Below are 17,571 nucleotides of genomic sequence, written 5' to 3'. Positions count from 1 at the left end.
TTCTTAAAACTATGTCAGAGTGTTTTTCTGTATGAAATCTGTGTCAAGTTCAAAACTGGATAGCCAGAGGTCTAAAAGTATGTTATAGGTTAAATAATACCACTCTAGAAACTACATTTTCAGTCTGATCTTCTTAAAACTTTCTCAGAATGTTAGTCTGTATGAAATCTAGGTCAAGTTCAAAACTGGGTTATAGAAGTCAAAAACTAGATCATGGGAAGATATTGTTAATACTCAAAAGGCCACATTTTCTGCCTGATCTTGATGAGATTTGGTTGGAATGTTTTTTTGGTGTAAAATCTAGAATAAATTTATAACTTGGTCACTTTAGAAAGAACTAGGTCATTAGGTCAAATCATAGAAAACTTTGGTAACACTATAGATGCCTCTTTTTCAACGTAACCATGGAATCCAGATCAAGTTCAAAAGTGGGGTACCTGAGGTCAAAAAGTATGTCACGAGATCAAATCATTGAAAAACTGGTGGTCATCTACCTAATTTACATAAAACATGGTCAAAATGTTTGTGTCTATGATATCTAGGCCAAATTAGATACTAGGTTTGTAAGGTAAAAACTTGGTCAGGTTAACGATACATGGCCTTCAGGGCCCTCTTGTTTTTTACAAATGTTGCATGCCAACTGAAGACATTTTTGCTGAATTTAGATCATTGTGTTACTCTATTATTTATAAGATATGTTTCTTTTTCTATTTTCAGTACGACTACATGACAGTATACAAGATGATGGTTTCCACTATTTAGTATTTGATTTGTAAGTATGTTAAAGCTTACCTGACTAGTGGTTGAACAATCTGCTTTCAAGTTAAGCATTGTAGCAGTGGGGTTTACATATTTTTAGCTCACCTGAGCCAAAGCCTTAGGGTGAGCTATTGTGATCACTCACCATCCGGCATCCATCCGTCCACACTTTCCTATAATCAACATCTCCTCCTAAACCACTTGTTCAATTTTGATGAAAATTCACAGGAATAATCCTCGGATGGACCCCCTTTCAAAATTGTTCAAAGAATTGAATTCACACAGAACAGAAAGGAAAAACTTAAAAAATCTTCTTGTCCAAAACCGCAAGGCTTAGAGCCTCGATATTTGGCATGTAACATCATCTAATGGCCCTCTATGTAGGTTGTTCAAATTATGCTCCTGGGGTGAAAAGAGGCCCCACCCTGGGGGTCCAAAATTTTACATAGACTTGTATAGGAAAAAACCTTTAAAAATATTCTTGTCTGAAACCACAAGACCTAAGCCTTTGATATTTGGTATGTAGTATTGCTTTGTGGTCCTCTACCAAGATTATTCAAATTTTTACCCTTGGGTGAAAAGAGGCCCTGCCCCGGGCATCTCAAGTTTTACATAGACTAATATATAGGAAAAAACTTTAAAAATCTTATTGTCTGGAACTGCAAAGCCTAGGCTTTTGATATTTGGTATGTTGCTTTTCCTAGTGGTCTTCTACCAAGATTGTTCAAATTATGCCCCTGAGTTGAAAAGAGGCCCCACCCAGGGGTACCATGCTAAAAACATGGAAAATCTATGCCCGGGTAAATGTGAAAAAAAAAAAAAAAAATCCTAAAAATGGTTGGTCTGATTTTGAAATAATTTCCTTGGGTGACCATCAAAATTTTTCTGAATTGTCAAAAAACATGGCCGCTGGAGCTAAAAATAGAAAAATCTTTTAATGCCATCCTCCTAAACCATTGATATGTTCTTGGGTGCTGAGGCGGCCACATGTTGTTTTTGCCCTGTCCGTCCATCCTTCCGTCCGTCACACTTCATTTCTGATCAATAACTGGAGAACCATTTGACCTAGAACCTTCAAACTTCATAGGGTGGCAGAGCTAATGGAGTAGACAACCCCTATTGTTTTTGGGGTCACTCCGTCAAAGGTCAAGGTCACAGGGGCCTTAACATGGAAAACCATTTCCGATCAATAACTTGAGAACCACTTGACCCAGAATGTTGAAACTTCATAGGATGATTGATCATGCAGAGTAGGTGACCCCTATTGTTTTTGGGGTCACTCTGTTAAAGGTCAAGGTCACAGGGGCCTGAACATGGAAAACCATTTCCGATCAATAACTTGAGAACCACTTGACCCAGAATGTTGAAACTTCATAGGATGATTGGTCATGCAGAGTAGATGACCCCTATAGTTTTTGGGGTCACTCCACCAAAGGTCAAGGTCACAGGGGCCTGAACATGGAAAACCATTTCTGATCATTAACTTGAGACCCACTTGACCCAGAATGTTGAAACTGCATAGGATAATTTTTCATGCAGAATAGATGACCCCTATTGTTTTTAGGGTCACTCCATCAAAGGTCAAGGTCACAGGGGCCTTAACATGGAAAACCAGTTCCGATCAATAACATGAGAACCACTTTATCAGGAATGTAGAAACTTCATAGGATGATTGGACATGCAGAGTAGAGGACCCTTATTGATTTTGGGGTCACTCTATTAAAGGTCAAGGTCACAGTGAACAGAACATGGAAATCCATTTCTGGTCAATAACTTGAGAACCATTTGACCTAGAATCTTTAAACTTCATAGGATGATAGGACTTACATTGTAGATGACCCATATTGTTTTTAGGGTCACTCCATCTAAGGTCAAGGTCACAGAGGGCTGAATGTAGAAAACACTTTCCAGTCAATAATTTGAGAACTGCTTGACCCAGAATGTTGAAACTTATTAGGATGATTGGACATGCAGAGTGATAACCACTACTGATTTTGGGGTCACTCGATCAAAGGCCAAGGTCACAAGGACCTGAACATGGAAAACCGTTTCCAATTCATAACTTGAGAACCACAAGGCCCATAATGTTGAAACTTAGTGGGATAATTGGACATGCCAAGTAGATGATCCCTGTTGCAGCCAACCATCAGTGTCTCTTTGACTTTCTCTCCTGTCCCCTATTGACTTCTTACCTATATGACTATGCACTGGGGGAGACATGCGCTTTTCTACAAAAGAATCTTCTAGTTTTCCCTATTTTGCTCTGTGAAATTCTCCACTGAATCTGTAGTAATTTGGCAGAAATGGTTCTGTCTGAGCTGTGAAACTCTGGTTATGAATTTTTATTCTCTATTGTGCAAAACACCAATATTTAAATATTTTCTTATTGCAAGATAACAAATGGGAAATAAAACAATGTTACGCTTTTTGTGATGACAAAATTGAGCAGGTCGTAATATATTGATATTGTCTACAAAACGGGAATATTTCCGAAGTCCATTAATTGAATTTCAAATATAGAGGGAATATTTCATTGATTTTTAGACAAAAGAACTTGTGCATCTGCTGATCACATGATACTAGCTTGTGTCTTATTGCCGGTTGTCGTAGAAATGAATAATTGAAGTTTTTGTGTCATTGCTAGTTTTAGAGTGTTCTGTATAAATTTGAATGCATCTGAGCCAAGAGGTTTGGAAAAGCTTTATGTTCCTCTGTGACAATTAGAGAGTGAATCCTACTCCACCGACTGGAACAAGTTAGTGGCATAGAATACATAGTAGCATAGGGAGGTAGGGAAGTTTAGCTGACCCACTCACAGTCTCATTGAAAAATAGTGTTAAAACTGTATCAAGTAACGAGACAAGTCATACTTAAACCTTACCATGCTAAATTTCTATTATGGACTGGTCCATCTTCCAATTTGAGCAGTACCATTTATCATTTGAAGGGGTGTTTACTAAAAATTTACTGACTGAATAGCAAACAGTGCAGACCATGATCAGACTTCATGGATGTGCAGGCTGATCTTGGTCTGCACTGGTCGCAAAGGCAGAATCACTCAGCAGGCTAAGGGTTAAATTAATGCATCAGGCCCCTATTTCACGAAAAAACTTAAGTAATTGCTTAGCTTAGAATCTGTTATTTCATATGCTTGTTTTTGCCCTTTATGCGTCTTCAAATCAGAACCATATAATGATTATTTCATAGATCAAAACACAACAATTCTGAATTTTACAGAAAACAAAGTATAGAACTAAGAAATCTATTTAAGCAAATACTTAAGTTCGTTATATTGTGCTTATATTATTATTATACCAGATTTATATAGCGCCCTTTTCATGATCAATTTCACGTTCAAAGGTGCTTTACATAGTTACATGCTTTACATGCTTAAATAGAAATATCATATTTGCATGACTGAATAAGTACTGCAGACATATACTGTAACCATAGTATAATTTAACTAATACATTGTTATAGAAAAAATCAACATTAAATAACAGTAACTTAAAAAAGCAAGATTTTAAAATAACATACTATACTAAGCAATTACTTCAGGTTTTTTTTTTGTGTAATTAGGGTCAAATGTCATATCAAAAGGCTACAAAACAATTACATTTTATGACACTGTTATACAGTGTTCCTGTTAAAAGTCTTTTTAGCTCATCTATTTTTTGAAAAAAAAAATGATGAGTTATTGTCATCACTTGAGCGGTTGTCGGCGTCGGCGTTGCCTGGTTAAGTTTTATGTTTAGGTCAGCTTTTCTCCTAAACTATCAAAGCTATTGCTTTGAAACTTGGAATACTTGTTCACCATCATAAGCTGACCCTGTATAGCAAGAAACATAACTCCGTCTTGCTTTTTGCAAGATTTATGGCCCCTTTTGTACTTAGAAAATATCAGATTTCTTGGTTAAGTTTTATGTTTAGGTCAACTTTTCTCCTAAACTATCAAAGCTATTGCTTTGAAACTTGGAATTCTTGTTCACCATCATAAGCAGACCCTGTACATCAAGAGACATAACTCCATCTTGCTTTTTGCAAGATTTATTGCCCCTTTTGGACTTAGAAAATCAGTTTTCTTGGTTAAGTTTTATGTTTAGGTCAGCTTTTATCCTAAACTATCAAAGCTATTGCTTTAAAACTTGCAACACTTGTTCACCATCATAAGTTGACCCTGTACAGCAAGAAACATAACTCATCCTACTTTTTGCAAGATTTATGGCCCCTTTTGGACTTAGAAAATATCAGATTTCTTGGTTAAGTTTTATGTTTAGGTCAACTTTTTCTCTTAAACTATCAAAGCTATTGCTTTGAAACTTGCAACACTTGTTGACCATCATAATCTGACCCTGTACAGCAAGCAACATAACTCCATCCTGCTTTTTGCAATAATTATTGCCCCTTTTGGACTTAGAAAATCATTTTCTTGGTTGAGTATTATGTTTAAGTCAACTTTTCTCATAAACTATCAAAGCTATTGCTTTAAAACTTGCAACAGTTTTTCACCATCATAAGTGGACACTGTACATCAAGAAACATAACTCTATCCTGCTTTTTGCAAAAATGATGGCCCTTTTTAGACTTAGAAAATCATGGGTAGGACAATATTTCTATTATACAAAAAAAATCAGATGAGCGTCAGCACCCGCAAGGCGGTGCTCTTGTTATGCTCCCCATTACATCACTTTGCTTATTGTCAGTATCAATAACTAGACAATTATTGCCGGAGGTCATTACATGACATGTATTGTTTTAAGGTCAGTAGGTCAAAGGTCGAAGTGACCTGGAGACTGAAAACTTTCCCCTAAATATCTAAAGAACACTTTGGCCTGACAGAAGTCAAACTTCATAAATTAGTGCCTTGGTCAGTAGATGACATGTGTTGTTTTAGGGATGGGCAGTCACATTGACCTTTAGACTGAAAATGGTTTCTGCTCTTTAACTATAAAGAACACTTTGGCCTAAAGTCATCAGGCTTGTTAAGGTGATTGCAGGTAGTCATTAGATAACCTCTGTTGTTTGAATGTTCCGTAAGTCAAAGGTCACAATGACATTGAGTATGAAAATAATTTCTTCTCAAAAACTAAAATGCTTTCGCCTACAGTCATAAACTTATGAGGATGATTTCCTGTGGTCAGTAGATGACTCATATTGTTATTGGGTTAGGTCAAAGGTCAAGGTCACAGTGACCTCCAGACTGATAATTTTTTCCTCAATAATTGTAAAAATTCCTTGTCTTTGAATCTTAATAGGATGGTAGGTGACCCAAGATGTTTTTGAGGTAACTTGGTCAAAGGTCAAGGACATATCATAAAAATTACATACCTTTAACAGACCATTATTAGGGCATCAGTGTTTTACTAACAGCTCATGTTAAACTTTTGATCTTTAGTAAAACATTTCTGTCTTGATGATCATCTGGATCTGTCAGTTTGTAATTTTGCTGTTTTTGTGTAAGAACAGACAAAAACATAGTTTTCACTCATTCAGGATTCATTTAGTACATATTTTAATGCAAATGTGGTAATGATATCTTAAGTGCATTTTCTATTCATGTTTCACTTGCCACCTGTAATTTCCACCTGAACCTTATTTTTTATGATTGATGATTATTCTTAAGCAGTTTATCAGTGTTAAGGTATCAGTGTTAAGGTACTCAGTATTTAGGTACTCGGTACTTCAGCATGTTCAAATTATTGTTTTTTATGCCCCCACCACTCAGTGGAGGATGCATATAGATTTGGTCCGTCCATCCAAAAAAATTTGTGACGCACATAGCTCAAAAAATATTTGATATAAATTGATGAAACCTTGCATTAGTCTTTATCATGATATGAACTTAGGCACCTCCTATTTTTCGTCTGGCTCCGTCCCCTATTTCAGAGTTATGGCCCCTGAAATAGTAAAAAATGAGCATTTTCACCTTGTGATGTGCCTTAGCTCTAAAAGTATTTGATATAAATTGATGAAACCTTGCATGAGTCTTTATCATGATTTGACCTCATGATATGAACTTGCGCTTCTCCTATTTTTCATCTACGTCCGGCCCTAATTCCAGAGTTAAGGCCCCTGAAATAGCAAAAAATGCTTGTTTTCACCTTGTGATGCGCCTTAGAGCTCAAAAAGTATTTGATAAAAAGTGATGAAAACTTGCATGAGTCTTTATCATAATATAAACTTGCATATCTCCTATTTTTCATTTGGCTCCACCCCCTGTTTCTAAAGTTATGGCCCCTGAAATAGTAAAAAATGCACATTTTCACCTAATGGCATGCCTAGCTCAAAAAGTATTTGATATAAATTCATGAAACCTTGCATGAATCTTTATCATGATTTGACCTTGCACACTTGGTATTCTTCTTGAGATTTTAGCGCTAATTACAGAGTTACAGCCCTTGAAATAGCCAAAATAGTAGATTTTTTGTTTGTCATGCTCATAGTTCAAAAATATATGGCCTAGAAAAATGAATCCTTTATATAAAATGTTTGTTGAGTTCAAAATAGAATTTAATATAGTTTGGAACTTTTCAAGGAGCTGATTCAGAAAGGTCAGACCAGCTTCATGAAAAGCTACATCATTATATTCTTGAGGGATATGAAAGCTTTAAATAACATTAATCAATGAAACCTCTTAGAAATTATTTTGATATTATTTTGTGACGCTACTCAAGAGTTTTTAGGTTTCTTTAATTTGATGTAGTGTAATTACTTGCATGAAAATAATCGATGCCAAAGCTGAATTTCAATTTAAACAACATTGCTAAAAATCAGTGCACGTATATCATTGTTATTAAATATTATCTGTAGTATGTGGCTAATAAATCTGTAATAGTTTCTTTGAAATGTAGGTAAACTCTGAGCAGACTTGCAAGAGATTAGTTTTTAATGCATTCTGAGATTGAGCTGACTTGGCAGGTGGTCAGTTTACATTATAAATAATGCAGTCCGCCTTTCCAGATCTTTCAAAATTTGTAGTTAAACATCCAAAACCCTTCACTAAACTTTGAGCAGAATTGTCAAGCGGTTGAATTTATGCTTGAAACAGACTTGATAGAAGGTCAATTTATACAGCGATGCATTTCCAAAAGCTTGTTATTCAGCTTGTAGCAGACTTGGTAGAAGGTCAATTTACATTGCGCACTGCCTTTCAAAAATCACTGGCTAAGCTTTGAGTAGACTTTGCATTTTTAGTGGTCAATTTACATTATGCTTTGCCTTTCCGAAACTTTGAGTAGATTTTTAAGTGGTCAGTTTACATTAAGCTCTGCTTTCAGGCAACCTCTACCTAAAAATTGGAGAGGACTTGGCAAGAGTTCAAACGCCTTTTGGTCAAAGTTTTCTCCTTCGAAACTTTAAATCCCTTGTTTCCTGCCCAAGTCAAATTCTGATACATATGGACACAAAACCATTGATTTACACAAAACCAGTTTTTCTTGGAATAATTAAGTTTCTTTGAAGAGAAATTTTGCCTGTTTAAATCAATCTCTGTTATTCATGATAAATTATCTTTCTTGCTGTTGGCATTTGTTATTAAACCACATTGATGAAGAACAACTGATAAACTTAAAACTACATGAAGACTATTTTCTTTGAAAATTCATTTATGGTAAAGGGATAGTGGATGAAAGATTTTAATTTGATTTCCTTTTAATTATTGTGGATTTGATGTTTCTAATATTTTAGTGACATGCCAATTTAAATTAGATTGATTATTTTTACTTCAGGACATAATAAGTAGGCAACTTTCATTATTTTGCTAACCTGACCTAGGTATGTTAGCTTTGGCACTGCAGAAAATGCCTATAAAATATAGATATATTTATAGTATGATATAATATGATAAAAGATCAAATAAAAGGGGGCGTTGTCAGAAACAGCAGGCCAGATTTTAATTTTTTTTAACCCTAATGTTCCTTTGCTGTTTCTGTATGGAGATTGTTCAGATTATTCTGATATGTCAAAAAACATGGCCGCCAGGAGGTGTGGTCACTATCCTCTATATGTATGTAGTAGATTCTTGAAAAATCTTTTTATTTGATATTGTCTCTAAGTATGCCATCATTCCCCAACCTCTTACCCCTGTTTCTCAACCCCAGCCCACATACAGACACACATTACTCATATTTATTAAGTAGAAACTTTCTAAAATATTGCTATCAGAAAACAGTGGCACAATTTCAGAATAATTTCCCAGACATTTTCCTTGCACAACCTTCAACCAAAACTGTTCAAGCAAGCAGTGTAACTCCGGTGAGCTATCTTTGGCCATCATGGCTGTCTGGTACTGATATTTGATATATTCCTTTCCAGCCTTGGCAAACCTGTATTTCAGAATAAAAGTAATCAGAATACTAGCTTTATGAGTGGTAGTCATGCTTAAAGTAGCATGGTAAAGTGCCATTGATACCCGGGTGGTAGTCATGCTTCAAGTAGCATGGTAAAGTGCCATTAATACCTGGGTGGTAGTCATGCTTCAAGTAGCATGGTAAAGTGCCATTGATACCTGGGTGGTAGTCATGCTTCAAGTAGCATGGTAAAGTGCCCTTGATACCTGTAATGCAACTGAAAGCTAAAACCATTAAATTTTCAGCTTACTCCCCTAACTCCTACTCACACAAAAAGAAAATCCTAGATCTGCCCTTGAAGACTATTCTACAGAGTGACTTCTTTTCAATTTCAGGACTTCTAGTATCTGTATTATTATATGATTGATTCTGTTGTATTTAGGGAGGTCCTAAAAAATTTGGCCAAAGAGTGATAGTACTAGTAAGATTGCTTACCTGGAATCACTTGCCCCATACTGCTGAATGTTGGAAACATTGATTTCGATGCAGAATTCACTCCTGTGAGGGAAGTTGTTGAGTTGACTGCTAAAGATTGGAAAGTTTGCAGAATTCACTCCTATGAGGGAGGTTGTTGAGCTCAGAGCTGAAGGTTGGAAACATTGGTTTGGATGCAGAATTCACTCCTGTGAGGGAGGTTGTTGAGCTCACTGCTAGAGGTTGGAAACATTGGTTTGGATGCAGAATTCACTCCTGTGAGGGAGGTTGTTGAGCTCACTGCTAGAGGTTGGAAACATTGGTTTGGATGCAGAATTCACTCCTGTGAGGGAGGTTGTTGAGCTCACTGCTAGAGGTTGGAAACATTGGTTTGGATGCAGAATTCACTCCTGTGAGGGAGGTTGTTGAGCTCACTGCTAGAGGTTGGAAACATTGCTTTGGATGCAGAATTCACTCCTGTGAGGGAGGTTGTTGAGCTCACTGCTAGAGGTTGGAAACATTGGTTTGGATGCAGAATTCACTCCTATGAGGGAGGTTGTTGAGCTCAGAGCTGAAGGTTGGAAACATTGGTTTGGATGCAGGATTCAGTCTTGTGTTGAAGTTGTTGAGTCGGCATTTGGAAGGTTGGTGGCACTACTCAGAGGCTTGCAAAGTTGAGAGTCTAAATGAATGAAAGTCTGAAATGACCAACTTACCACCAGACCAAACAAAAAAGGGTTATTATGTCTCCCACCACACAGTGGTGTGGGAGACGTATTGATTTACTCCTGTCTGTGTGTCTATCTGTCTGTGTGTGTGTATGTCTGTCACAAAGCTTGTCCGCATTCTAAGTCCAACATTGCTCATCCGATCTTCACCAAACTTTTACAAAATGTGTTTGACCATAAGACCTCAGCCAAGTTCGATAACTAGCCAAATCAGTCCAGGCACTTCGGAATTATGGCCCTTGAATTACTGAAATATGCTCAGGTCTTGGGAGCTGAAACAGCCCATATACTATTAATCCTTAGTAGTATAGGAGTCCCTTTGGGGCACTTTATGTGCGCTCTAAGTGAAAGCTTCACCAAACTTCAACAAAATGTGTTTGACTATAAGACCTCAGCCAAGCTCGATATCTAGCCAAATCGGCCCAGGCACTTCGGAATTATGGCTCTTGAATTACCGAAATATGCTCAGGTCTTGGGAGCTAAAACGACCCATAATATTTTTTATACTACAAACCATTAGTAGTATAGGAGTCCCTTTGGGGCACTTTATGTGTGCTCTAAGTGCAAGCTCCACCAAACTTGAACAAAATGTGTTTGATTATAAGACCTTGGCCAAGTTCGATAGCTAGCCAAATTGGCCCAGGCACTTCGGAATTATGGCCCTTGAATTACCAAAAAACACTCAGATTTCTTGCGCATTTTTGACCTCAAACCGGTGCCTATACTACTTTTAAAAGTAGTATAGAGGTCCTTTTGGTGTCAAAAAAGCGCATGCACATGTGCTCTAAGTAAACAGTATATAAAGACTGACTTACTATTTAGATGATTAGGCAGTTGTGGGAGACATGCGCTTTTCTCAAAAGCAACTCTAGTTTAATATGTTTTTACTGAGAGATGTTGTAATTAATTGACATAATATTATATGCTATAATTTTTCTGTTATCTTTTCAGAGTAACTGGTGGTGAATTATTTGAAGATATTGTAGCAAGAGAATTTTATAGTGAAGCTGATGCAAGGTGAGAGCATTGATTGATGAATACAGATTATTTGTTTGTTTAGAGTGAATGTGGAATATATGTCACTGAGAAGTGAGAACATTTTTGAGTCGGCTAAACGCTGAAAGCATTTGACGAGTCCCTGCTATCGCCCGATTTCTCCTTCTCATTAAATGGCCTCACAACACAGCGAATAGATGTAGTTCCATTAGATTGTCTCTAATTTCAAAGAGTTCATTGATCGGATGAAGTTCAGTTATGTCAATCCCATTTGCTATGACCAATATACGATGTAATCTGTCAAATTTATGAAGTGTAATTGTGCAATACTCGAATAAAGCCACGTATTTTCTTCCGCGGTAACTCATTAAGCATAAACACGCATAACGATTCTGTGGGATTTGGTAATACATTTGCGCATATGATTATGTTGACTAATTTTATGCCTTTTTGTCACAAAATAGCAATTATGATATTCACAAACTCAAATAAAAAATGCATATTAACTTATTAGCCAAATTATCCAATTGTTACCCTGTCTGTTTCAAAAAATAATCTTTAAAATCATTGCGCAAATAACAAATTTATTGCACTGTGCATTTCATGAATTGCGCAGGCTTACCAAGCTTGCGTAACATCCAGCGAAAGACAAAATATAGTTCCAGAACATACTGCTAGTATTTTATTGAGTCGGGTACCTCTGAAAGCATTGGAATGTCTCTTATCAAAGAGTTTACCACATCGGTAAAATTAATAATGACAGCTTCATTTTAAATGGCCCAAATAAGATATGTGCAGAACGTTAATTCTTCCGCGAGACTTGGCGGATGAATCCTAATTACATTCTGGGCACTTGTCGGCGAACACACGTGACCTGTTTATAACAACGCTTCTACGACTTTGCGCTTGAAAATACGGACTTCTGTTCACCGAAAAAATACTACGAAGATCGGCCAGGTCAAAATGATGCAAAATCGCAAGTGGCGAAAAAATGCAAACGTCTACATACAACTTCGTTCTAAATCATAACCTTGCAGGAACTGGTTCGGATAATTTGCTTACGATTCAGGTCGCAAAAAAATGAAACCGTCACCCATTCTGCGTTTCATGATGACACATGGGTTGAATTTTGCAGTCAGTAAGCGGATAAATTATTGGGAAAAGAAGCTCTTACTGGTTTGTTTAATTACTACTGATTTTAAAAATGATTTTATTTCTTATTTATCGAGAAATAAACAAATCAGCGAAACATTAAATTGTATTTTCTTGTAGTTTTTGAAATCGAAAGTAGATCGTCTATGTTAGACTGCTTTGATGAAACGAAATTTTTTTTTTTATGAAATGATTTAAATAAGAGGTAATATCACCGTAAACTTCAATGTCAGATACTGCCAATTGCTGCTAAACTGTCTTCGTGTCATCACAATTTGTAAAACATATTGTTGACAGTGGAGATTTTGGCGGTATAAAGAAAAGTGTAATCCATCCGGATATAATATTTTGGGTAAATATCGAGCTGTGTTACAGTGTTCGAAATTTGCGGTAGTCCGATAGCCCGAGGCTACCAAATTTCAGCTCGGGCTACCGATTTTTCGCAGATACAAGCCCGACCAGGCTACCGAATTTTCCTAATTTGATTAAAATTCTTGCTAATTAAACGAGTATAGCATCATGATTTCATATGATCTCCATTAATAAACGCTAAGAAGGCATCACGCATCCTCCAGACTGAGGAACGCTTATTGAATTATTGTTCTTTTTTGTACTCTCATGTTGACAATCAAACGCAGTGTCAAAGACGTAACCGCAACGCTAATTGGCTGAATACAATTACCTCTAGTGTAACAGATAATTTGATTAGCTTTCACACTTCTCGCGAAAATCTCACAAGTACCTGACAGAGGCGGAGCTTAAATTATGCTATCAGCATTTGTGTGTGTATTCAGCACTCATTTTGACATCTTCCAAATTGCCAACAGTCAGAGTAACAGTAATTATTGGCGAGTGCGGATCCTAAAAAAATCAGGCGTTAGATTTTAGATTTCATTTGGCAAGGAGTGTCATGTCCGGTGCTTTTGGACTCTAGCGATGCTGATCTGGACTGGAGTATTTAAGTTAAATTTTTTCGAAAACATAGCAGACATGTATATCTTTTTTATTCCTTCAAACATGCATAGAGATGTCTGTAAAACAAAATGTCATATGGTGCAAAACTTAAGTATTTTAAGGTGTTAAAGTTTGGGCTAGTGAAATTGGTGTTGTGCTTGGAAAAATTCCCTATCTGGTAGCCCGAACAGGCTAGTGGATTCAGATCTGAATTTCGTACACTGGTGTTATGAAATTTTAACATACAAGTAACAGACATGATAGATATTATTGTAACAGAAATGATTCTGGAATTTATTTTTTTAACACGTACATAGAATCTATATCAGACTTATATTCTAGTCCTGAGGCATGACCTGAAAGTAAAAGAAGAGCTGCATTTATTAATATCGGTTATCTTTTCTGAAATTGGTAGCTAGTCCGAGCAACTTCCCTTAGTTTCGAATGCGCAATTTTCCTGCCAGTGTAAACATTCATGACACTATATATTGACATTCAGCAACATTTACCTATCTTTAAACGCAAAAATAAGTATACTTTAAATTCACCTCACTTATAATATGATTGAACAATACCTAGCATGTGACACGGTTATCGCCAGGCCAGTTATCTGTAAAATATCTGAACAGTTCTTTCGTCCATCCGTTACAAATTGTATGTGACAATCCGCGCTATAACTTATGAATTTCAATATATAAATTGTCATATTCAAATTTTATCATGTGCGAATATATACCAGCCGATAATTGCCTGTTTTGGTAATACCCGAGGCAAATGTTTACTGGAAAAATATATATAGTCATGGGCAGTATCTTAGTGTCAGCTGTAAAATTGTAGTTTGTACTTTCAACATTTTTATTTTTGTGCAAACCACTCTTCAATTTTAGAGAAATATATTGGGTTTAAATACTTGTATAATGTCAATCAAAGTTTTACTAGGCATGGATTGAATGTCAATTTCATCTATTATAACAAAATCTCTGTTCAGTTGGGGAAAAAAAACTAAAATCAAACTGAAACTGGTAGACTATACTACCAGTACATCAATCATTAGCCGACTCTCAGGCCCTTCAGGCCTTTGATTAATATTTTCATGGACCATGTAGCCTGAGCAAATATGTAAAATTTATCTCATTTGGAGGTGACATGCATTACATATTCTAGAGAAACAAACAAATTGCCTTTCTAGTTTATGTTTAATTATGTTCAAATATGCATTTTGAAACAAACTTTTGATTTCAGGATAGGAAATAGACACTTTCAAACTTGATGTGACGTCATGTGTCTTTTATTGTTAAAAAGATGTACCAACAAGTTCCATTTCATTTTATGCTTTTTCAGCATAACTTGAAAGTCCAAAGTAACTTGAATTGAGACATACTCTACAAAGAACAAGGCAGGACTAATCATCCTGTTTCATGCAAAAAATTAGTATTTTAATATTACACTGTGTACAAGTAGACAAAGCTATATCACAGAGAGTGATACGAATTATATCTCACTTGATAAAATATTTATTTTATCAGTTTGCATAACATAAATTCAATATACTGCTGAAGATGAGTGATTCAATATACTGTGGAAACTTTATTTGCAGATACCTTCTTAAAGAATGTACAGGCCAGCAGCTATCTCCATTTAAAATGTTGTCTCTTCAGAGCCATGTTTTACATAACTGCATTGTGTTTTAAAAGCAGTATTTAATTTTTTTATAAAATGTGCATTGTGACGTTTGATAAAATTTAATATCATATTATGGCTTGAACTCTCACAAATACCTGTGGGATAATTTCTTTTTATACCCACACATGCATATACTTAAATTTTAAGCTTGCTGGCAGCTAGTGACCAGTGCAGAACAAGCTCAGCCAGTACGGTTTGTACTGTTAGCTACTTGGTAATTTTCAGTGAACAACACCCCTTTGAATAAGAAGTGGCACTGCCCAAATTGAATGTTGAACCAGTACATTTTAGAAATTTAGCAGGGTAAAGGTTAGAAATGCTTTAGAGTTGCAGAATGATTGCATCTTGTTTCCATGATGACTGGGTGGAGGAGATTAATGAAACAGGAACATAAATCTGACACTACATAAATAAATCAAGTATGACTTTGATAAATGAAAATCATGCAGTCTCTAAGATTACAAGAATACAACTCTTGTTGGAAAGCACTACACAAAAACTGAAGAAATGCCTAATGCTGAATAGTTCTCATTGAAATAGTTTGAACAAAGAAAATAGTAAACTATGTGTTTTCTAAAGGCTGTAAAAACTACAAAGGAACAAAAACAAATGCTTGCAGACGGATAAAGTTTTACCTTCCCCCACCTACACCACAAACTGTAGGAGCTAGGGTTTGTTTTTCACCAGAAATAATGAAACACAGGAATATATTAATGTAAATTCCTAATTAAAATACTTTTCTGTATGAGTTGATTTGAAATACAGCTGAAGTAATGCCAAAATTATGCTACATGTATGTCATTATGCAGCTGGTAACTTAATGAGGCAGAAACTATTGCACAACAAATTTGATATTCAATGACTTCGATATGAATTCTTGTGTTAAAATCTATGTCTTATTCATTGCATAGAAGTCATCAGGTTCAAATATTTACTTAAACAGTGTATTACATGAAACATAATCAAAAGTCAGATTCAGATTCATTAAGCCTCATTAAAAAGTTGCCATTGACACAGTCCATGTTTCAGTATTCATATTTGATGAATAGGCAATGACAGATCAATGCATTATTTGTTTTCAGTATTGAGTTGTGTGTGAAATGTATTTATAGCTCACCAGAGCACAAACTTGGTCAGAATGTTTGGTATCATGAAGTCTTGTATGATTTCGACTCTGGGTCTTGTAGGGTCAAAAACTAGGTCACTTAGTAAAATCAAAGTAAAAGCTTGTTTATACTCTAGAGGCCACTTTTTTGCTCCAGTCTTCACGAAACTTTGTTTTCATGAAATCATGGACAAATTTTAATCTGGGTCATTTGGGGTCAAAAATTAGGTCACAAGGTCAAATGAAAGAAAATGCTTGTTACACCCGGGCCGCATTTTTGGTCCAATCCTAATGAAAATTGGTCAGAATATTTGTCTCCATGAAATTGCATACAGGTTAAAAATTAGGTCCGTTGGGTTAAAAAAACTAGGTTACTAGGTCAAATTGAAAAAAAAAACACTAGAGGCCACATTTTTGCTCCAATCTTTATGAAACTTGGTCAGAATGTTTATCTCCTTGAAAACTCAGACGAGTTTGAAGCTGGGTCATTTGGTGTCAAAAACTGGGTCACTAGGTCAAACATGTTTGTTATGGTGTGTTATGCTGGTGAGCGACCTAGGGCCATCATGGGCCTCTTGTTTTGCACTGTGTTTCATGTTTGTGACATACAAAAATGTATGCACATTCTCTGTGACAGTAATTACTACCGGCCAGTAGATAAGAAAATTAAGATCTTCTGCAACAGATCCACTGTGACATTTACTACTGGCCTGTATGTCCTCTATCATGACATTTACTTTTGGCCTGAAGGTCCTTTATGATGTTTATAACTGGCCAGTAAGTAAGAAAATCAAGATCCCCTACAACAGATCGTCTATGACATTTACTACTGGCCTGTATGTCCTCTATGACATTTACTTAAGGCTAGTAGGTCCTTTATGAAGTTTACAACTGGCTAGTAGGTAAGAAAATCTAGATCCTCTATGACATGTAATACTGGCCTGTATGTCCTATATGACATTTCATTCTGACCTGTATGTTCTCTATGATATTTTACTACTGGCCTGTATGTCCTCTATGGCATTTACTACTGACCTGTATGTCCTATATGACATTTCATTGTGGCCTGTATATCCTCTGACATTTACTACTGGCCAGTAGGTAAGAAAATCTAGATCCTCTACGATATTTACTACTGGCCAGTACGTCCTTTATGACATTAGTTCCTTTATGACATTTACTACTGGCAAGTAGGTAGGAAAATCTAGATCATCTATGACACGTTGTTAACTTAGTTTTAAAAACTAATGGAAACGAATTAAGTCATCTCAGAGTTTTCATGAAGTCTGGCTGTGTTCACTTACATGTAATGGTAAATTGAATTTAGGTCCAGAAAGCGGTAATATTGATCCTTTTTAAAGTCTGATTTATACTAGAGATTTTAAAGACAAGAGTTTGCTGCTTAAAACAAGGTTTGTCGAATGTTTTTGAT

General features: G+C 36.0%; 1 protein-coding gene across 14 annotated transcripts in view; it reads left to right on the top strand.

The window, feature by feature from the left end:
* LOC123564429 (calcium/calmodulin-dependent protein kinase type II delta chain-like) overlaps positions 1–17,571 on the top strand; it is a 173,560-nt gene that overhangs the window by 53,327 nt on the left and 102,662 nt on the right. For all 14 annotated transcript variants that reach the window (XM_045358017.2, XM_045358010.2, XM_053537059.1 and 11 more), the window contains exons 4-5: positions 718–772; positions 11,201–11,266. In XM_045358017.2, coding sequence (XP_045213952.1) covers positions 718–772; positions 11,201–11,266 — 121 coding nt within the window. The remainder of the gene's footprint in view (positions 1–717; positions 773–11,200; positions 11,267–17,571) is intronic.

This window comes from Mercenaria mercenaria, chromosome 2, assembly GCF_021730395.1.
Source record: "Mercenaria mercenaria strain notata chromosome 2, MADL_Memer_1, whole genome shotgun sequence".
NCBI classification, from domain to species: Eukaryota; Metazoa; Mollusca; class Bivalvia; order Venerida; family Veneridae; genus Mercenaria; species Mercenaria mercenaria.
Note: the sequence above shows the minus strand (reverse complement) of the source record. Positions and strands in the feature narration are given on the sequence as shown.